This window comes from Pan troglodytes, chromosome 5 (assembly GCF_028858775.2).
Source record: "Pan troglodytes isolate AG18354 chromosome 5, NHGRI_mPanTro3-v2.0_pri, whole genome shotgun sequence".
In the NCBI taxonomy this organism is placed as follows: domain Eukaryota; kingdom Metazoa; phylum Chordata; class Mammalia; order Primates; family Hominidae; genus Pan; species Pan troglodytes.
Window position 1 is genome coordinate 157820469 of NC_072403.2, and position 22825 is coordinate 157843293.

The 22825-nt window shown below is 36.3% G+C and overlaps 1 protein-coding gene across 11 annotated transcripts in view; it reads right to left on the reverse strand.

Annotated features, from left to right (window-relative positions):
- The window catches only part of SHPRH (SNF2 histone linker PHD RING helicase), a 124969-nt gene extending 104955 nt beyond the window's left edge, over positions 1 to 20014 (reverse strand). For 4 of the 11 annotated variants that reach the window (XR_001718796.3, XM_054686384.2, XM_001172976.7 and 1 more), the window contains exons 1-8: positions 19669 to 20014; positions 10190 to 10854; positions 7854 to 7983; positions 5768 to 5986; positions 3772 to 3850; positions 2993 to 3143; positions 1730 to 1838; positions 875 to 1131 (exon numbers count right to left, since the gene is read on the reverse strand). Coding sequence is in view for 10 of the 11 variants with exons in the window: in XM_054686384.2 (XP_054542359.1) it covers positions 875 to 1131; positions 1730 to 1838; positions 2993 to 3143; positions 3772 to 3850; positions 5768 to 5986; positions 7854 to 7983; positions 10190 to 10822 (1578 nt within the window). In the remaining variant the exon portion in view is untranslated. Of the gene's footprint in view, positions 1 to 874; positions 1151 to 1729; positions 1839 to 2992; positions 3144 to 3771; positions 3851 to 5767; positions 5987 to 7295; positions 7423 to 7853; positions 7984 to 10189; positions 10855 to 19246 lie in introns of those variants that run through there. The other 7 variants (XM_063813558.1, XM_054686381.2, XM_009452175.4 and 4 more) reach the window with 7 other exon arrangements.
- Positions 20015 to 22825: the final 2811 nt, after the last annotated feature.

Here is a 22825-nt window from a genome sequence, read left to right on the forward strand (position 1 = left end):
GAGAACTTTGTTCACTTGTTTATCTGCTGACCTTCCCTCCACTATTGTCCTGTGACCCTGCCAAATCCCCCTCTGCGAGAAATACCCAAGAATGATCAATAAAAAAGAAAAAAAAAAAAATATATAGACTCCCTACTCCAGAAAATAAATTTTTTGTCTTTTTCTTGGTGGCCAAGCTGGTAGCTCCACATTTTGACTTGTTGTCATTAATCTTTATTTATGATTGCAAATATTATAACTATTTTCCTAAAAGCAAATTGAAATTACTGGCCCAACAGAAGCAGTTTTCTAACAAAATGCAGAAATTGTATAAGATAATAATATAAAGAAAATGAGAATTTAGAAGTTCCAGACCTGCCTGGGTAACATAGTGAGAACCCCGTCTCTACAAAAAAACAAGAAAAATTAACCAGGCATGGTGACATGAGCCTGTACTCACAACTACTTGGGAAGCTAAGGCAAGATGACAGCTTGGCACAGGAGTTCAAGGCTGCAGCTAGCTATGACCACTGCATTCTAGCCAGGGCAATAGATGCCTTGTGTCTTAAAAAAATAATAAAAATAAATAATACAGAAGATGCTTTATACTCTATAATACACTTAGCCAACTAGTTTTTTAATTCACTCAATAAATATCTGAGTATTTGTTATGCGCCAAGCATTATTCTCTGGGTTTAATGATAGCCAAAGTAAAGTTACTCTCATGGAGTTTATATCCACAAAGTAGAAAGTAGAAGTTACAGATATAAGTACTTTTCCTATTTTTTTATCTTCAGATCGTAAGAGTTTCAGTTTCAAGTTGGGATCTGTCAATGTACTCAGTAAGGTATCACATACGTGTACTTAATATAGAGCTGAACTTAAGCTCTGTTACCTGCTTTTTTGTTTTATCACATATATCCTCTTCCTTGTAATTCTTTCCCAATGTAAAAGTCCCAGAAAAACCATGGCCTTTGATCTGTTTCACGAGACCTTCAAAAATTAAACATTTCAGCATCCGTTTCAAAAGACTCCTGTTCCGTTGAACATCGTATCTATATATAGAACTGACATACTTATAGATGGAAAGGATGGACACTCCTTTTTTTCCATTCATTTCTTTCACAGCTGTCAGTATCATCACACGTGTAGCTAAATGTAAAAGGATATGCTAAATCAGTCAAAATAATTAAAATGAAAAGAAAGTAAAACTTGGTTAATCTTAATCTGCATGAGGACTGAGTTAAGAAAAAAATAAATCAAAGATTTATTACAGCAGAGTGCCATTTTGAAAAAATATGTAATAAAAATGTATCTCAGCATATTAAGAAACAAATTACTGTAATAAAAATAATCGAAGGAAGAATTACTCATATTGAATTGTTAATACTATAAAACAACAATCATTCAAAATTATAAAAGAAAACTCTCACAATTATTTAAGTATACGCTACCATTAGTATGCGAAACATTCATTTCCTAAAAGATAAATAAAGCCTGGTTTAAACTGTAAGCTAAAGAGATTTAAATATAACAGACTGAGCAAGAACTACCTGGGCCAAGTCAAACAAAATAATACATCTTTACTTTTGTTAAGATATTATGACTTGTAATTGAATTCATTTATGAAAAGCATATATAACTGTAAAAACAATTATTTATAACAATTACAAGATATCTCTAAGGATTGCAAGAACTCTAGCAAAGATCACTATAAGAAGGTATTTCCTTTAAGAGATGTCATACTTACGAGGGCATTGAACTTTTTCTTTTGGTTCAAATTCAATATTCTGGATTTCTGTCTCTTTCAGTTTTCCTCCAAAATAATGTGACGGAATAAAATAATTCACCACTTTTCCCTGATACAAACAACAGTCAGTAGTTACACAGTGTTTTGCTTTCAGTATTCTGAATTGCTTATTGAAATTAACTTTCCTTCTTTATGGAAATGCAAAACAGTTCTAAAAAAATTGCAAGAGAAAGGGCCAAATAGCTGTAGATACATACACAGTTTTATTTCTGAGTTTACAGCTAGCTATCACTTAAAAAATTGTGCATATTATCTTAAATTACCTAAATGTTATGTGTGGAACCTCTGAAATTAACTTTTAAAGGTATATTTAAATATAAAATTAACCCATTGAATTTATAATAATATGAAAATAACTTGGAATTAAAATAGTAATGAGTAGGAAATCTCAGAAAGAAGTTACTGATAGTTAAGTCAATATATTCCAAGTCATTTGTCTACGAAGAAAACATTTTTTTTTTAAAATTTTCTACTCAAATCTGAAAGGCTAATTCTGCAGACTTGACCCTACTGAAAGATAACATAATGCTAAAGCTGTGAGACTGGTGGGTCCTAGAGGTAATTAATTATAATTATACCTTTAACTACTGACTTCATTTCAGCAAGATTTAATGTAAGGGCTGATTTCAGATTTCATTACTAGAAAATATGAGCTATATACTATATTTGCCTTAGTGGACTTTGTTTCTGTAAACTCTAAAATTTATATTTTTAAACACAATTATGTATTTTGGGACAAGGACTTGAAGTTTGTTTCATTTAGCAATCTATTTACTAAGCTACTTGTTCTTTAACAAAGTTCTAATTATTTGGTTCTAAGATTTATATATATGAGATTTGTATAACATTTTTAAATAGCTCTTAAAAATATTTAGTAGTAATATGGAGACTTTATTAGTGACAAAACATTTGAGGAGTCAACAGTACTTTTGTAAAGGAGTTTCTCTGCCAACTAGAAGGAAGTTCAGTAAGTGATCACAAATTCTCTTCCTAGTTGGCCAACATTACTTAAAAAATAAACCTTCTGGGTCACAAACACCCCATTCTTTCTGCCCACTTGAAGTTAACTAACCACTAATATAAATCACTACCCACAGAGTGAACAGAAAGTGTTGACTTAAGTGCCAAGCAAATGTTCAACATACGATGCTTTTCGAGAACATATGTCCCCTGCTTTTGCAAGCCCTACTATACCCCTCCTACCTCGGGAAGAGTGAGAGCATCTTGCTTGACATCTTGTCGAGTATGTGTCAGAATCAGAGCCAAAACCTCCACTGTCTTTCCAAGACCCATCTCATCTGCTAAAATTCCACCAAGCAACTGCGGCCCAGAATTTGGGTACTCACGAATGATGCTAAGGAAAAAAACAAGATAAATCACATCATAGGAATGTGAATACAAATTACAATGTTCCTAATTACTTTTCCTAAAGAGAACTGGAAGCAATGCATAAACTCTAAGTTTATTGAAACTATATTTTAGGGCAAAACAATTCAAACCTTAGATTACAAACATTAGAACTGTGATAACCAAAAAAACTGCCTGAGCTGACAAGTAACTGTGCAGAAATGAGTGGTAGTTAAAAGAGAACACGTCTGCCTTCTTTCTATGACCTTTATGAATCTATGAATAAAAAAAAATACAAAGGGCAATAACTACTGATTCATTCATGATGTTTAATGATTACTAAGAAAAAATAAAACTGGCCCCATAATAAACAAGATAATATTTTTACTTTGAATAATAATCTCTTTAAATCCTGATAACTAAGCACCTTAATGTCTATTATTCCAAATTCATTTACTGAAAAATGACAAGTGCTATTAATTCTAAATCTATCCTATCCATAGATATGTCTAATAAGACTTCACCTTTGATTCCTTCATGAGGTAGAGTCAAAGTTACAGATATGCTAACAATCTCAGACAGTTTTTCATTATATTTATTTTTTAAATCAAGATATAAGTAAAATTTTGCCTTACCAGCCTGTATATGGATTATAGTAGAGTTTCAGACCCTCAGATGTAACAATCTCTCGCCATAAGAAGTGCAGGGCACTTTCTAAAGAAAAATATAATCATAATAACAAATTTTTGTTTTCCCTTCAGTCAGATAATCACATTAAAAAAAGAATAGGTTAACAGTGAGGATACTCTGGCATAGTGATACCCATATTCTTGTGAAATCTCATTCTGGAAAAGCCACATACTTAACACATGAGTAAAAAGCTAAAAGTCCCTCTATTTCTTTTCTTCTGATATTACTCTTTAGCTCCCTTTGTTTTGGGCACAAATCCACATCAGCAAATAATAGGACAGATAAGCAAAGTGTGGCAGATTACAGAGAATTAACAGGAAAACTAATACATATAACCAGCTCCTACCTGATGAATGAGTCTATTTTTAATAAATCTTGCAATAAATTATATGAAGTCTTTGAATAACTCAATAGACATATGCTAGGTGGCTAAATACATTTACCCGAATCAGACCTGACCTCTTCTACGGGTCTGAGAGTGGGAAGAAAGGCTTACTTAACTGGGAAAAAAATATCTAAAACCATAACTCAGAAGTGCTGAGTTTGTTTCTACCAGAATCTTCCACTAGCCTTCTCCTTAATATTTTAACTTATTTAAACCAACTGCCAAATAAGTAGCATGTCTCTACCCATCAATGAAACAGCAAGTAATTTTTAATTGGCTTTTTTAGAGATTAATAGATATTTTATATTTTTATATTCTAGAATAAAATGGCCATTAAAAATTCAAAAAACTATAGATGTTGGCACGAAGCCAGTAAAAAGGGAATGCTTTTACACGGCTGATGGGAATGCAAATTAGTACAATCTCTATGGAAAACAGTATGGAGATTTCTCAAAGAACTAAAAGTAGATCTATCATTCACTCCAGAACACTACTGGGTATCTACCCAAAGTGAAACAAGTCATTATATCAAAAAGTCACCCATGCTTACATGTTTATTGCAGTACAAATTCACAATTGCAAAGATATGGAATCAACTTAAGTGCCCATCAACCAATGAGTGGATAAAGAAAATGTGTGTGGAGGGGGGCAGGTGTGTATACACACCATGGAAACCATGGAATACTATACAGCCACAAAAAAGAATGAAATAATGTCTTTTGCAGCAACTTGGATGAAAATGGAGGCCATTATCCCAAGTGAAGTAACTCTGGAACAGAAAAACAAATACCACATGTTCTTACTTACAAGTGTGAGCTAAGCTATAAGTACATGGGGGCATACAGAATAGTATAACGGATACTGGAGACTCAGAAGGGAAGTGAGGGATAAAAAATTACATAGTGGGTACAATATACACTATTCAGGTGATGGGTATACTAAAAGCCCAGACTTCACCACTATGCAATTCATCCATGTAACCAAAAACCACTTTTACCCCCACAAAGTTATTGAAAAAAGACAGCAATAAAGAAGTGGCATAAATGCCTCCCGTAAAACTACTACTTTCATAAAAATACTCAACAGATGACATTTTATTATTGTAAAGAAAAAAATGCAAAATCTAGGAAAATTCATCACACATAAGTCTCCTACTTTTGTAAATTTGCTTTCTGTCACCAACATTCACCATTACCTTGTGAGTTTCTTGCAGATAGTCAGTAAGATTCCCACTGGACCAGATTCTAAAGAGCAATTCTTTGTTTGAAAGGAATGTAAAAAAAATTTCTTGGTTTTTAAAAATTCCAATTGAGGCAGGATTGATTTCCTTTTGGCAAGAAAAACCAGTACAAACTTTTATGAATGAAGAAACTCACAAATTCATTTTTCTAGATTTCAATTTTAAAGAATTTCTTAGAAAATAATTTTGTTTATGGCACCCATTCTATCTTATACTTTCAGGATGTTTATTTTAATGATCAATTTCACCCTGCCCTAATTGTCTCTGATGTAATCTCTCTAATCAATTGGACTTTCTTTAAACATCTTATTCTTACCAGTAGCAGGACTGCTTCTGAAACACTCTTGTTGTAGCATCCAATTGACAGCCTCTCTTTGGTAGGGTCTCAACACAGGGATCAATGCAGGATGCTGGACATCCACTTGGATGGACCGCGTTTCTTGCTGATGTGTTTGTTTCACAAAGTGATACAGCTCGTCAATGTCTTGTCCCTCTGGCTCACTCTCTGGATCATCTTCATCCTCTTCCAACACATCTGTACATCACACAGCAAATGTACTCAAAAACTGATAGGTTTTTTCTAACTATAAGCAATTCTTATTCTAAGAGCATACAATGAACTTGCCCAACTCTGGGGCCTTGCTCAGTGTGTTTTGTCACTGAAAGGCCCTATCTTTAATTCTTCATTAATCAAAAATCTACTCATCCATTCTTCAAGAAAGTTTAACTGATACTTTTTCCATGGCATTTTCTTTTGTTTTCCCTGGCTGGAATTATGTTCTCCTCTGTGGATACAGTATTATTACATTGTAATCTATCTGGTACTGCAATCATTTATGTCCATTGGTCCTTTCCCCAGGGTAACAAAGGCAAAGTTTTTCATTTTTGTAGCCCCTCAGAGAAGCTGACACGTAGCTAACACGTGTATTGTCTATTGTGGATGTTTTATAAACATTTGAGGAACTCAATGTGAATACTGTTTGAAGTTTATATAGGAACAACTTACTTTACTTTTGTAATTTTAACATACAAAATCCATATGGAGACATAACTGTTCTATGCCCAATAAGAAATGGGTTCTCATTTTATTTCTTATGCTAGAAAAGGATAGGCATTTGGTAGCAGTAGCAGCCAACTGGAAGACAAGTGATTATGTTATTAATGCAAATTTGTAAAAACACTAAGTTCACTTGGTGGGCACAATTGTTCTGTGGAAGAAGATTTATACTTACTATAACATGAAAAAAGTAATAAAAACCTTGAACATATTTACAAACTCCTTTCAGCTAACGGTTCTTTATTAAAAACATAATTCTTTCAAGGTGAAAAAGTATATCATTTATTTCTGAATTGCTTTGAAAGAGGCCTATATACTTTTATAGGACATACCTCATAACTTCTAAAACTAAAAGATCACACCAAAAAATTCACAACTTATTTTTTTCCAATAAATATGCCATGTAAAATTTCCAAAACTTCACAATTAATGTACAGCTTTATGCTCGGTTGTTTTAGACTTTTACTATAATTATATAATCTAAGATTAATAGCTAAATTTGAAGTTTTCCTTAGATACCAGGCTTTAAAATGAACAAATTGTAATATTTTTAAAAGGCCATTAAGTTTAAAAACTCTAGATGTACTTAAATTCATTCCTTCTAATCCCGAAACCAGAGATTTCCTCATTTAAAGTATCTAACTTGCAAAATGATTTACTATTACTGATATTATAAAGCATTGCAAAGAATGTACTAGAGAAATAACAATCGAAGTTAGAAACTGATTTTCAAATACTCCAGTATGACAATGTTCTATAATTTGCACCTGAAATAATGCTGACCCACCATGAGCAGAACTTGGAGAATTTGGGCTGTTTTTCCAGTAGTGTTGATGAGCTGCACCAAGCCATCCACACTCTCCCAAGGTGACCAATGGCAGACAATTCTGAATCTGCAGTCCTGACCAAAGATGCAACGTCTTGCCAAGAAACAGAGCAAAGTTATCTGGTCTTTATGGGAATCAGGCTTTTGAAATTATTTGTCAGACTGCAAAGGAGAGGTGGAATAAACGCCAGCCAAGAATTTCTGGCCCATGACAAAATAAAAGCACAGGAATAATGCAAAAATCCCAACCAGCTCAGATCCCTTTAGACTCTGCCTTTTGACTTGCATATTGACTCCACAAATATTTCTTTAATATTTAATATAAGGTAAGCACAGAGTTAACCAAAGAAACAAATTATATTAGTGGGTGCATTTCAAATAAGTATAATTTGCCATATAATCATTTAATTTTTATTATGGCTTTATTAGCTGTTTTTCTGATTGTTATGTCCAGGGGTTAGAGGAAAAAACTCACAACTCCTAAGTAATAGCAATTTTTAAGTTTACTGTAAATATTACCTGGAATAATAGAATTGTGTAACTTTTCCATTACTTTCTTCATGAGCTGATTGAACTTTTTCATTCTTGAATTTGCATCACTCAAGAAGTCTAGTTTTGCTAGGCCAGCTTCCAAAAGATAAATTCCAACCTACAAATAATTAATCAAAATAAAAGTAGTTTCATTTGAAATATACCATTCTTTATGAGGACATAAGCAAGAAAAAATTAGCATCACTACTTTTAAAGGTATTCATAGCATGTGTGACACAAACAATAAATACATACCTACCAAATTTCCCCCACGTGTTTCATTTTCACTAACAAATTACAAATGTAAGTGCCTACAATGTACAATTCGAGTTGCTGGAAAAAAATATTCCCCTAACTGAAATCGAACCTGGGAGAATGTGATAAGAACACCTAGTTCTATCTACCAATGCAATGATTCCCAAAACTGATGAATTAATCAGTCAAGTTTGTTAAAAATGCCGATTTCCCCAGAAGATTATGACATACATGTTAGGAATATTCTGCACAGTTAGGTTTGGGCATCCTCATTACTGAATCAAACACTAAAACGTGTAAAAAAACAGACCTTGATTAATGTGAATATTTTGACCCTAGTGAAGCAATGTGGTATGAAGTTTTACAGTTGAAAGACTTGATTTTGAATACTGGCACTGATATTTAGAAGCTAAATGAATTTGAGAAAAATAACCTATTGATTTTGACCCAAGTGTTCTCATTTACAAAATGGAGAGAAGTCCATCTTAAATAATATAACTATAAAAGTTTCTAATGGTAGACACTCGATAAATGTTAATTCCCTTTACTTCATGTTGACTATGTCGTACCTGAGTCCCTAATCACTGAGAATCTCATATTCTTTCACTACAGAACAGGAATCCACCAGCCTTACACAGAAATGAATGACAAAGAGTGTATTTCATTACTGCTAGTATTCTGTCTTGGCTCGCTTGGTGATGTCTTACTACAGCAGCAATAAATGTTTAAATATTTGTAAAATTCAGGATCAGGAAAAACAGAATAGATTAACACTTGGTCTGTAGGGAACGTAGATAGAACACAGATATGTGAGTCATAAATTGTTACATACTTGTTATCACTGAGCCACAATTTTGGCAAAATCAGTAAAGAGAGGGAATGTTTGATTACATAGTTTCACTGTACAGGGAAAAATTAATTGGAATCTAATAATTCTAAATGTTCTCCTTTCCTTCTGACAATTCTAAAACTATAAGGTTATCGACGCAAGAAATATATGAGACAGTTTTCAGTTAAACAACATGAAATTAACGTTTTAAATTTTCAGATTTAGCATAAAAGCATATTAACTTGCTTCACAGTTTACAAAGTATACTTTCTTACATTATCTGGCCTGATTTTCAACACAATTCTATGCTGTAAGAAGAATGGGTATTATTTACATTTCATAAAGAAACTGAAATTAGAGCATTTAAATTATTCACATAAAGTTATTTGGCCAGTGAATGACAGAGACTGAAATAAATTACAAATTTATTCATTCATCTACTGAAAATTTAGGTACCAGGTACTTTACTAGGCTGTAAAGATGAAAGGCTTCATAGTTTAGCAGAGGGGAATGATCTAAAATGTTAAGTATGTGACAAGCCGCCAAGGCCAAAAAAAAAAAATCTACCAGAGATTCTGAGGAGAGGGCACATAATACTACCAACAGATTTAAGAAACGATCTCCCTAGGTGAATTAAATGCTATACTAAATATTAAAGAATAACCAGGAATTACCAGGGAAGGAGAAGGGAACAACTCAAGCAGAATTAACTATAAGAGCAAAAGCAAAGACGCAGAAAGTCAGTGTGGTATATGGAGAAAATAAATCAATTTGGAGTTTCTGGGACAAAATAAAAAGCAGAGTAATAAAGGGTAAGGCTCAAGGGCTTGTCAAGGGAGGAACTTGTGTGCCAGATTAGAAAGATTATACTTAATTCTGTAGGCAGTAATGGGTAGAATTTCATTTGCATTCAATCATACAATTCCAGAGACAAAATCGAAGCATTTGAAAAGGCAAAATAGCAAACAGATAAATGGTTAAATGACTGCTGCAGTAAGAGGAACTGATGATGAGGACCAAAACAAGTCACTGAAAGTAGAGATGGAAGATCTTGAAAAAGTGTAGCCTGAAAATGATTAGTTGTAACATACTTTGAATAGTTATTAAAAGCTTAAAGTGTACTTTGAAACTTAACAATGAAAGGCTTATTGCTGGCTTTTCAGACTTCTCTCACAAGTTAATTTAAAAGTGGACTGCCAATGTAGAAGAGCCTCAAAAAAGACACCACAAAAAACAGTACCTTGATAATGTGATTTCCTTCTGGTTTCTGATAGAGTTTTATTCTTCTCTTCTTTTGTAGCCACTCCAAATCTTCTAACATTTCACCACTGAAGGATGACTCCACCAGAATACCCTTGTCACAAATACTCATTGGTTCTTTTTTTTGTTTCTCTACATCTTCACCTTTTGAATGAACATAAATCAGGAACTGATTGCTTGACTCTGAACTCATCAATGTAATACTCCTTTCGGAAAAATTTTCAATTAAACTCTGCGCAGGAAGAAGCTGAAGAGTTAATTCTCCTAGAAATGCTTTCCAGGAATTATCAAAATGATAGGGAGAAATCACAATATTTAACTTTACAGACAAAGGGGAAAAAATACCAACAGTCTCTTCTTTTTCAATTGGTTTTGAGAAGCTCACCACTTTTGAACACCTCTTCTTATCTCTGTGAGCCACTTCTTCCTTTAGACTATCACTTAGAATGATATAATGAGCAGAAGAGGTATCTGAACCTGGGCAGGGCTGCTCGTCATCATCACTTATGATGATAGGTTCATTCCTTCTGTCCTCATGCATATTCCAATGAAGCTGCTGCCTCTTTTCCTCATCTACCCTCACTGGAGGAGCACGTTTCCGTCGGCTGCTCATTTTCAAGTTTTCTTGGCTGGTAACTGTGAACTCTAGAGGACAAATGAAACAACAGGAGGTATAACAAGAGATGATTTAGTATTTAAGGGTAACCAGATGAGAAATTCAGCATAAATTCATAGCCCATAAACATAATATGAAATCTTCTGTGAGATATAAGGCAATGAGTAATTTTTTACCAGGTCATTATGACTAAGGAATGAACATATTAACCATAATCTCATTTATCAAATAAATTCTAATAGCTTTGCTAGTCTTTAATAGATAATTTAGTAAAGGCAATTTGTTGTATAAAATAAAATAAATTGTAGAAATACATTTAATAAGCAATATAATAGGAAGGTAAATCTCTCAATCCCAAGTAATTTAACTGCCCCCCTCAGAACAAAGCCCAACAATACTTAAAAGAGAGGAACAAAATCTAACACAAATGTCTGGCATCAAATCTAAAATTATCAGGCATGCAAAAAAAATGAAAATAAAACAGAAAAATAAGACCCATTACAAGAAAAAAATCAAAAAGCCCCAGAAAAGACACAGATGATATAATTAGCAGAAACAAACATTCAAACAGCTACTGTAAATATTCTCAATATGTTAAAGGTAGAGGAAAACATGAATATGACAAAGAAAAATGACAGATATACAAGTGACTCCTATAGAATTTATGCAGATGGAAATGCAACATCTAAAACGAAAAACACATTGTATGAGATTACCAGCAGATTAGAAATGGCAAAGAAAAAAAGAAGCGGAATAAGCTTAAACAATGGAAACAACAGTAACAACAGAAACTTAAAAATGAAGTAGAGATAAACAAAGACTGAAAAAACAATAAATAGAACATCAGAAACCTACTGGACAATGTTAAGGAGTCAAACATGCATAAAACTGGAATCTCAGCAGCAAAGAATGGAAAGGATACAAAAAACTTTTTGAAAAAATCATGCATGAAAATTTTCCAAATTCTATAAAAACCATCAACTCAGAAAACCAAGAAGCTCAATGAAACCCAATCAGGGCAATCATAAAGAACAATCACAATAAGGTATGCCATAATTAAATTACTGAAAAGTGAGGACTTCTCTCCAGATTGGCCCTATTTCTCTGGTTTAGACACTGCTCCCACCCCACAGCTCTAAACCCAGCAAAATATCTTTCAAAAATGAAGGTGAAAAAAAGATCAACAAAAGCCAAAAGGACTTATCACCTGTATACCTACAATCTAAGTAATGTAAGAAGCGCTTGGGTAGAAGAAATACGACATCAGATGGAAATCTGGATCCACACACAAGGAAATAAAAAGCAAAAACAAAAAATATGTGTATAAATATAGTAAACTTTTTTCTTGATTTTTAAATTTCTGTAAAAGATAACTTACTATACTTTCATTCTGAAAATTTTCAAGCATACATAAAAATTTAGAAAATAGTATAACAGTATAATCACAGATCTATACAGTGTACTATGTTCATGGACTAGAAGACTCAAAATGTTCAGATGTCAATTTCTTAGTACTGACCTATAGAAAAGCAATCCCGTTCAAAATTCCAACAGGTTTGTTCTGTAGAAACTGACAACCTGATGTTAAAATTTATACTAAAATGCCTACAGTACAGGAAAGTCAATATAATTTTAGAAAAGAAAAATAAAGTTGAATGACTTACACTGATTCCAAGACATATGTCAAAAGAAATAAAAATGGTGCAGTAGTGGTGTAAAGACCAACATATAGATCAAGGGAACACAATAAAACGTCCTGTAGTGGACCCACACATGGATGGTCAATTGATTTTTGAAAGAAGTTCAGAGGCAGTCAATGGGAAAGGTATCCTTTTAGTAAATGGATACCAATATGCAATGAAATGAAGCTTTACCTCATAAAATGTAAGAATTAACTAAAAATAGATAATAAACTATAAAAGCTAAAACTAAAACTTCTCAAAGAAAACAGAGGAGAAAACCTAAATGACATTGGATTAGCCCAAAAAAAAAAGGCACAAAAATTTTTAAGCAGGAAACAAAAACCATAGACTATGTAAGAATGTGATAAACTAAGTTTCATCAAAATTAAATATTTTGGTTCTTCAAAAGATACTGTCATCAAAATATGACAGCAAGTCACAGATGGGAGAAAATATTAGCAAATCAAGTATCTGATGAAGGATATGTTTGCAGAATATATAAAGAACTCTCACAAATTAATAGTAAGACAAACATTTAAAAAAGTCAAAAATTTTGAATAGACATTTCACCAAAGATGACCTATAAGTGTAAAATAAGCACATGAAAATATTTTCACCAGCATCAGTCATTAAAGCAATACAAATTCAACCCACAAATCACAATGAGATGCCACTATTCATATACTAAAATAGTCAAAAATTTAAAACACTTAGAGTATGGCTCAAACAGAACTGAACTCTCCAACATTTGAACACAGCACAGTCACTTTGGAAAAGTATCAGTTTCTAATAAAATTGAATATAACTTACTATGCAGCCCAGTAATCCCTCTCTTAGGTATTTATCCAAGAGAAATCAAAACATAAATCCACAAAAATTTAAACTTGAATGTTAACAGCTTTACTATTAAAAGCCTCAAACTGGAAGAAAACCCAAATGTCCATCAACTGGTGAACGGACAAATTGTGGCATATTCACACAATGGAATACTATTCTGTGATAAAAAGAGACTTCTGTAAAATAACCTGAATGAACTGTTAGAGCATTATGCTAAACTGAAGAAAGCTAGATGTGAAAGACTATATACTATATGATTCCATTTACATGAAATTCTAGAAATGGCAAAAACCTGATTGCAGAAAGCAGATGAGTGGTTACCAGGGGCAAGGAAGTATAAAGAGGTGACTGACAGCAAAGGAGCAGGAAGGCAGGCTTTGGGGTGACATAAATGTTCAACACATGATTGCAGAGTATACATCTGTCAAAACTCATCAAATTATATACTTTAAATTGAATTTTCTTATATATAAATTATATCATAAAGTTGATTTAAAGAGCAAAAACAAAAAGATGCACAAGATTTAGAAATTTTAATATTAAGTATAACTTTATTCAATAAATCTGAAAAATCTAGATAAAATGATAAATTATAAAGTGATAAAATTTTGCTAACAAAATACAAATGAACAAAACTGGCCCAAGAAGGAAAATATGAATAGACCAATAACCATAAAAGAAACTAAAGTGACATTATTTACCTGCCTAAGGTCTATCCTCCTTCCCTGATGACTGAACCTTTATTTAGGAATAAGGTGGCCCTATGATTCAAAGGAAGTGGTTTCCTTGGCACCTCCAAGGAAGTAGTTTCTAGCTACTATTGGCCAAAGCAAATCCAATAAGGTAGTTATTGGCTGCATGTGACTACTTAACTTTCAATACAGTTATGCATTGTATAATGACATTTTGGTCAATGAGGGACCAAATATTACAGTGGTTCCATAAGGGAGCTGAAAAATTCCTATGGACTAGTGACATCATAGCCATTGTAACATCATAATGCATTTATTTATTTATTTATTGAGATAGAGACTCACTCTGTTGCCCAGCTGGAGTGCAGTGGCGTGATCTCTGCTCACTGCAAGCTCCACCTCCTGGGTTCATGCCATTCTCCTGCCTCAGCCTCCTGAGTAGCTGGGACTACAGGTGCCTGCCACTATGCCCAGCTAACTTTTTTTTTGTATTTTTAGTAGAGACGGGGTTTCACTGTGTTAGCCAGGATGGTTTTGAACTCCTGAACTCAAGATCTGCACGCCTCAGCCTCCCAAAGTGCTGGGACTACAGGCATGAGCCACCGCGCCTAGCCGCATTACTTTATTTTTTAATAAACTTTGTGTAGCATAAGTGTACAGTGTTTACAAAGTCTACAGAAGTGTACAGTAATGTCCCAGGCCTTCACATTCACTCCCTAACCCAGAGCAACCTTCAGTGTTATAAGCTGCATTCATGCTAAGTATCCCACAAAGGTGTACTATTTTTTATCTTTTATACCATATCTTTATTGTACATTTTCTATATTTAAATATGTTTAAATATACAAATACTACGGTGTGACAACTGCCTACAGTATCCAGTACCGAATACACTGTACAGGTTTGTAGCCTAGGAGCAGCAGGCTGTACCATAGAGCCTAGGTGTGTAGTAGGCTGGCGGTACCACCCAGGTTTGTGTAAGTATACTCTAAGATGTTCACACAACAAACTTGCCTATGATGCATTCCTCAAAACACAGCCCCATCATTAAGTGATGCATGACTATAAATAAAATTACATGTTATAAACTCAGCTCTTCAGTCTCACTAGCCCCACTTCAAGTGCTCAGTAGCCCTATGTGACTAGTGGCTACTGTACTGGACAGCACAAATATAGAGCATTCACATAATTGCAAAAAGTCTATGTATCAGACAGTGCTTGTTTAAGTCAATCATGAGAATTCTATTCCCTTAGCCAGTGCTTCACTTATGAATGTGCAGGTGATGGATTAAAATCAATCCTTGGCTATGGTTAACTACTTTTAAAGCATCTTATCCTCTCTTATCTTAGTGGAATAATATAGAAAGCTCTTAATTTCCTAAGTGTTTATGTTTGTCCAGTTTTCCTCAAAGCATAAGCTGGAATACTGAAAGTGGGCCACTCTGCAGGAACTTTAAAAAGTTATGCTATAGTAGCTTATCAGTTAACTACTGCCACAAACATGCTGTGTAACACACTACCTCAAAGCTCAATACCTTGATATAGCAATCATTTATTCTCATAGATCTGCACATTAGCTGAAGGAGGCTAATCTAGGCTAGGTTTCTGGAAAAGCAGTTTGGCTCTGCTTAATGTAGTTCCTATCCCCTCTCCTTGGATCAGCAAAGTAACTCAGGAATGTTCTTTATGGCAACGGTTGAGGTGTATTACCGCAAATCCAATCACACAAGTAGTTTTCAAAGTGCTTAAAAACCACTAAGGTGCCACAGACCAAAGCAAGACATATCCATGGACCCAATGTCAAGTGGTGAAGAAATATACTACACCTCTTTACTAGGTGAAACTGCACATGGCAAAGAGCATGGATATGGGGGGTGGAAGGGTAGAGGGAGTGTTGGAAGGGAATTGGGCCAGTTATACAATGTATCACACTAACCATAATAATATTAACAACATGGTTATTGTGGAATCATTAACTCTGAAAACCCAAAAAGCAACTGTCTAGCAGAGTCTCACATTAGCAAAGCGATGTGGCTTAAAGGTGAGAATGCAATGCTTTGAAGTCTGATATTCATTCTAATTCCAGCTTTGGCATTTACTGACTGTGTGGCATTGGAATAGTTATCCAGTCTTCTGTGCCAATTTTCTCATCTCTAAAATGGGGATGATAGCAGGATTGTGGTTAGAAATAATTTAAGTACAACAGCAGTACTAGAAATTTGGCCTGTATTCCATAAATGGTAGTTGCTACTTATCATCATCCTGAGAACACTCTAAACCAGCAGTTCCCAACCTTTTTGGTACCATAAATGGGTTTCATGGAAGACAAGTTTTCCATGGACCGGAGGAGAGGGGTGGGGTGGAGAGGGGGTTGTTTAGGGATGAAACTATTCCACCTCAGATCATCAGGCATTAGATTTTAATAAGAAGTGCACAACCTAGATCCTGCGCATATGCAGTTCACGATAGCGTTCATGCTCTTATGATAATCTACTGACTGTTGATCTGACAGGAGGCACAGCTCAGGTGGTAATGCTCGCTTGCCCGCAACTCACCTCCTGCAGTGCAGCCCGGTTCTAACAGGCCACGGACTGGCACCGGTCCATGGCCTGAGGGGTGGAGACCCCTGCTCTAAACTACATTTCACAATAACCAAACTGTAATGTCGCAGGATGGGGGACCACAGATTAGTGCTTCTCAAACTTGGCTGCACATTAGAATCACCAGGGGAACTTAAAAAAATCCTGATGTCTAGCCAACTAAGTCAGAATGTCTTGGAGAAGGGCCCAGGCACTACTCCCTTTATTTTTTAGAATCCCTAAAAAATTCCAGGGTGCAGCCAAGTTCAAAAAACCTTGTTATGGATAACCAGCTGCCAACTAAAATCCACTTATTTCCACTCAAAGTATAGAGTAGTTGAGAAATGACTGCCCAGCTTGGTTTGGTCCTGTGACCAGTCCTAGCCAATGGAATGTGAGAAGTAATATGTGCCATGTTTCCCACAATAATTTTGTAACAGATATATTACTAAACCAGAAAACATTACTTCAACTATTTATTCTGTTCTCTGGTAAAACCTATCCAGTATCTTTTAAATCATGTACACCATTATAATTTGCACATTCCTTCAGATGTATTCTTTCAACCTGATTCTTCCAATATTAGTGCCTCAAGGTACTTATCAGTGATAATGATAAACTGCAGAAAAGTCAACACCAGAATTTCTAGCAATGCTCTCCCTTTGTCCAGTTCTTAACTGAGTAAACATTCATGATCAAAAATCAACCAACCAAACAAAAAGCTCCTGGTTTTGACTGAGTCTTTACTTAAGGAAATCTCTATTCAGGGTTAACTTCTTGAACCAAAGAAAATAGTATTTGGTCAAATATACTTATGAGTAAAATGCAATTTGGCAACTAATAAGTCAAGTACTGGTGAAATTCTGTATCTAACCACGTCCCATATTCTTCTGGTTTTATTCATACCTTATCAGTCACAACTACTTCTTCCTCCTCCTTAATTAGCAGTGTTTGGGTAAAACGTAATTATGTGAAGTTTTCTATATGGACCGCACTTTTACTGTCTTGTATTTAAATATAAAAGCCTTTTGCTTGAATTGCTTTTATGCCTGTCTCCATCCCAATCTTCCCTGGAAAGGCTTCCATGACTAGAGAAGCTGAGTTAAGGGACTCTCTCTCCTCGATCCCAACTGCTAGAGTGTTCACTTTGAAAGATGGGCAGGAGTAGTATCCCATTCAGTGTTGTACTCCCAATGCCAGGTCAGTGCTAGGAAGTAAAGGCATACAAAAAGGGTGAAACAAAGATCTCTAATTCCGTGGATGTATTCCCTCCTTTTGAGGACCTAATGGTACTTTACTCTTATTTCTTTTTGAAGAAGTCTCTCTTATCCACATTCTAGAAGACTATAGGTATTATGAAACTAGTATTTCTGAGAAAAATGACTAGAACGAGGCAGGGAAAACTGCCTGAACTGTATCTTTAACAGAAAACAAGGATGGAATGCTAGAAAAATAAACGTAAAATGTTACATTACTAAGACAATCCAACAAATGAATAACACAACTTAAATTCACATTTTTTCCCTCCAAAATATTATTTCCTCTTTAAAAGATACACACAAATCCTGAATTACAACAAATCCATGGTAGATCTGGGTTTAGGCTATTAAGGGCAAAAAGGATTACATACTTGCCATATTCCTGTCCAAAATGTTGTCTTATGGAAATGAAGCCCACTCGTTACTAAGTACTAGGAAGCTCTTAATGACCCAGAGTTAACATAATATTTTCCTTTTCTGTAGAAATAATTCCAGCAAGGTGAGAGTATTTTCTTCTACTGAATGCTAAAATATGTTAGTTACATAAACTTTTTAAATGCCCTCATAAGAAGCTTTTTCACCAGCAAATTGTTTCCCCTAAATCTTACTGGCCTAAACTCTTAATAATAAAAGCTTTGTTTTAATAATTCTGTAAGTCCAGCTCCTTTCGGGTGGACAAAGAGGATATACAAGAGCATCTCTCAGAAGTAAACTATTTTATTCTCAATTGCCAGCTTACTGGTTAACTGGTCCTTCAAAGCTCTAGAAAGTGCAGGTTATCGAGCACAGACATAATCATTACAATACTGCTCAGGACTGCTCTGTCTCCAGCATGTTTACTAATCATAAACTAAATAGTCTTTTTTTGTGACAGTAGAGATATCATGGATCGTTTCTATTCAAGAGTTTCATCATTCCTACTAATGCCCACTGGAATAATTTAAAGTAACAGTAATAACTTTATCTTATTTTGTTCAGAAAAAGCCCCAAGTTCCTTAAGTTCCTTAAGTACAAGTTGGAAGGCATCAAACATCTCGGATTTCTACCTCGTGCTAATGTCAAACTACTTGGAAAAAGGGTACAAGCTTCCTGGTCATTATTTAACTGATCATTATACAGTGACCATTAATCATCAAACAACCCCCTATCTTCGTTCATAAACATAGCAACTACCAGTCAAACTGTACAATGTGAAAGAGTGGTTCTGAATTCGAATGTAATTAATCTGCCTCCAAAGGTAACGGAGAACTTTGAGTCGGACTGAGAAGCCTCTGCCTCCCCTTTTACTAACACAATGCCGCGCACAAAGAAGGGAGGCGGCGACCCAGTTCCAGCCTCCGGGGGTAGATCTGCGGCGCACGGGGATACCCACTCAGTTATCTTCCGAAAGACCCACAAGCGGCTCCCGGAGTCTGAGCGGGGCTGTCAGCGCCGGATCGCTCCCAGCAGGCCGAGCAAACAAGCGACCGCGAGGCCGAGGAGCGTGACGACGGACTCCCGGATCCTAGTGTGTTGGACGCTCGAGACAAACACCGCAGGCCCCAGTGCATGAGGAGAAGCACAGCCTCCTTTCCCACGACCCCACTCTATCCCCGGAGGGACGTGGTGGTCCGGGGTTCGCTAGTCCGGGATCGGGAAGGGGTGGGGAAGACTCGCGCAGCGGCTCCCTCTCAGCCCTTGAGCTTCCCGGGCTCCAGGACAACCAGCGTCCTCCCTCCCTGGTCCCGGAGGCCAAAGACCACCTCCCTCCCTCCCGACCTCTGACCCCTGACCTTCCATCACCCAAGCGCCTACCCAAGCTGGTTCTCCGAGCCTCTTGAGTCTCTTTGCACCAGGCCTGCGCTCCTCTACAGACCCAGCAGATCACGGGCACGCATTCGCCACCCACCGAACATGGGCTTGAGGTGGGCACGAGCGCTTTTTGCCGGAACGTGTAGGGGTTCCCCGGGAGACCCAGAAACCACGGCGCCTAGCTGCCGGGCGCGCGCTGTAGCGTGGGGTCAAGGCGAACGCGCTCGTCAGAGCACCCCGCCCCCTTTCTCCTGCGCTGGCTTCATGAGTCTCTTCTGCGCAAGTTCACACTGTTAAAAACTTGCTGAGGATACAGTGGAGTCTCGCGATAGCTCTGCCCCACGCCATTAGAGAACACAGGATGGCTGAATGCCCGAAGTAGGGGGCGGGGCTCCCCTTGAAGCGAAGGGCGTGTGTGATTTGTAGCTCTAATAAAAAGGCAGGGGCCAGGAGCGGTGGCTCACGCCTGTAATCCCACCACTTTGGGAGGCCGAGGCGGGCGGATTTCCTGAGGTCAGGAGTTGGAGAACAGCCTGGCCAAGATAGCGAAACCCCGTCTCTACTAAAAATACAAAAATTAGCCGGGCGTTGTGGTGCGCGCCTGTAGTACCCGCCTGTAGTCCCAGCTGCTCGGGAGGCTGAAGCAGGAGAATGCTTGAACCTGCGAGGCAGAGATTGAGTAAGCCGACATCTCCCCACTGGGTGATAGAATGAGACTCCGTCTCACAAAAGAAAAGCAGAAAATAATTCTGCAAAAGCATCTATTTTACTGCTATAAAGCAGCCACTAAGTAGGTACGAATAAAGCTTCTCCCCCTCAAAAACAGACTTTAAAGGGAAATGTGAATAAATATTCAAAGATGAGAGAAACTGTTAAATACATGTGTTGCGCTGAAGCTGGCCTTCCACTATTGGTCTTTTTTCCTCTCACCTCTTCCTCACAGAAGTGAGCTTAATGTTGGAATAACCCTGAGAGGCTTCAGGGTCAGGAGCCTGTGAAATAACCCTCAGGAAACACTGGGGACTCAGTACTTAGTTAGTGAGTACCTAATAGCAGCTTTTCTGCTGTGGAGGCCTTTTGGGTTGTGTGACCACAGAAGCACTTGAACTAAGTTCTTGCCCAAGTGAATATCGGTTGTAATTGTGTTAGACAGTCCAGGGTAGTCCATATTTTACTTAGTATATTCCTTTATCACAGATACGAAGCTGTTTCCATAAGCAAATCCCCGCCTCCTTTTATTTTGCTTCCCTTTATTGTACTTTGCAGATAATATGTTTTTCTATAAATTGAAGTTTTCTGGAAACCTTGACTCAAGCAAGTCTGTCAGCATCATTTTTCAAGCAGCATGTGTTCACTTGCTGTTCATCTGTTATGGTGATCTATGATTAGTTATCTTTGATGTTACTATTGTAGTTTTTTGGGAGCACTACAAACTCTGCTCATAGAAGGTGCTAAACTTAATAAATGTTGTGTGTGTTCTGAAAGCTTCACGATTGGCGCCTGTCTCTCTTCCTCTCTTCAGGCCTCCCTATTCTTTGAGACACAACAATATTGAAATTAGGCCAATTAATAACCCTACAATGGACTATTAAGTGTTCAAGTAAAAGGAAGGGTGGCACATCTCTCACTTTAAATCGAAAACCAAAGGAATTTAGTGAGGAAGCCATGTCGAAAGCTGAGATAAGCCAAAAGCTAGGCCTCTTGTGCCAAAGTTAGCAAAGTTGTGAATGCAAAGGAAAAGTTCTAGAAGGGAATTAAAAGTGCTACTCCAATGAAAACACAAATGATAAGAAAATGAAACAGCCTCATGCTGATATGGAAAAAGTTTTAGTGGCCTGAATAAAAGATAAAACCAGCCTCAGCATTCCCTTAAGCCAAAGCCTAATCCAGAGCAAGGCCCTAACTCTTTTCAGTTCTGTGAAGGCTGAGAGAGGTGATGAAGCTGTAGCAGAAAAATGTGAAGCAAGCAGAGGTTGGTTCATGAGATTTAAGAAAAGAAGCCATCTCCATAACATCAAAGTACAAGGTGAAGGAGCAAGTGCTGATGTAGAAGCTGTGGCAAGTTTTTCAGAAGATCTAGCTAAAATAATTGAAGCAGGTGGCCACACAAAACAACAGATTTTCCATGTAGATAAGACAGCTTTCTATAGAAAGAAAAGGCCATCTAGGACTTTCATAGCTTCAAAGCTTCACAGGACAGATTGACTCTCTTGTTAGGGGCTAATGCAGCCAATGACTTGAATTTGAGGCCAATACTCATTTATCATTCTGAAACTCCTAGGGCCCTAAAGAGTTATGCTAAATCTATTCTGTCTGTACTCTATAAATGGAACAACGAAGTGTGGATGACAGCACATCTACTTAACAGCATAGATGTACAGAATATTTTAAGCCCACTGTTCAGACCTACTGCTCAGAAAAAAAAAAAAAAACATTCCTTTCAGAATATTACTGCTCATTCATAATGCACCTGGTCACCCAAGAGCTCTGATGGAGATGTACAAGGAGATTAATGTTGTTTTCATGCCTGTTAACACAAAACCCATTCTACAGCCCATGGATCAAGAGTAATTTTAACTTTGACATCTTATTATTTAAGAAGTAATAAGGCTATGGATGACATAGATAGGAATTCCTCTGATGGATCTAGACAAAGTAAATTAAAAACTTCTGGAAAACATCCACCATTCTGTATGTCATTAACAACATTTGAGATTGATGGGAGAGGTCAAAATATCATTAATAGTAGTTTAGAAGAAGTTGATTCCATCTCTCAGAGACTCAAAGTGTCAGCTTTGAGGGGATTGAGACTTCAATGGAGGAAGTAACTGCAGATGTGGTGGAAACAGCAAGAGAGCTAGAATTAGAAGTGGGGTCTGAAGATATGATGGAACTGCTGCAATCTCATAGTAAAACTTTAACGGATGAAGAGTTACTTCTTATAGATAAGCCAAGAAACTGGTTTCCTGAGATGGAATATACTCCTGGGAAGATACTGTGAACGTTGTTGAAATGACAGCAAAGGTTTTAAAATATTTCATAAATTTAGTGGACAAAGCAGTCCAGAGTTTGAGGGGATTGACTTGAGTTTTGAAAGAAGTTCTACTGTGGGTAAAATGCTATCAAAGAGCAGTTCATATCATGGAGGAATATTTTGTGA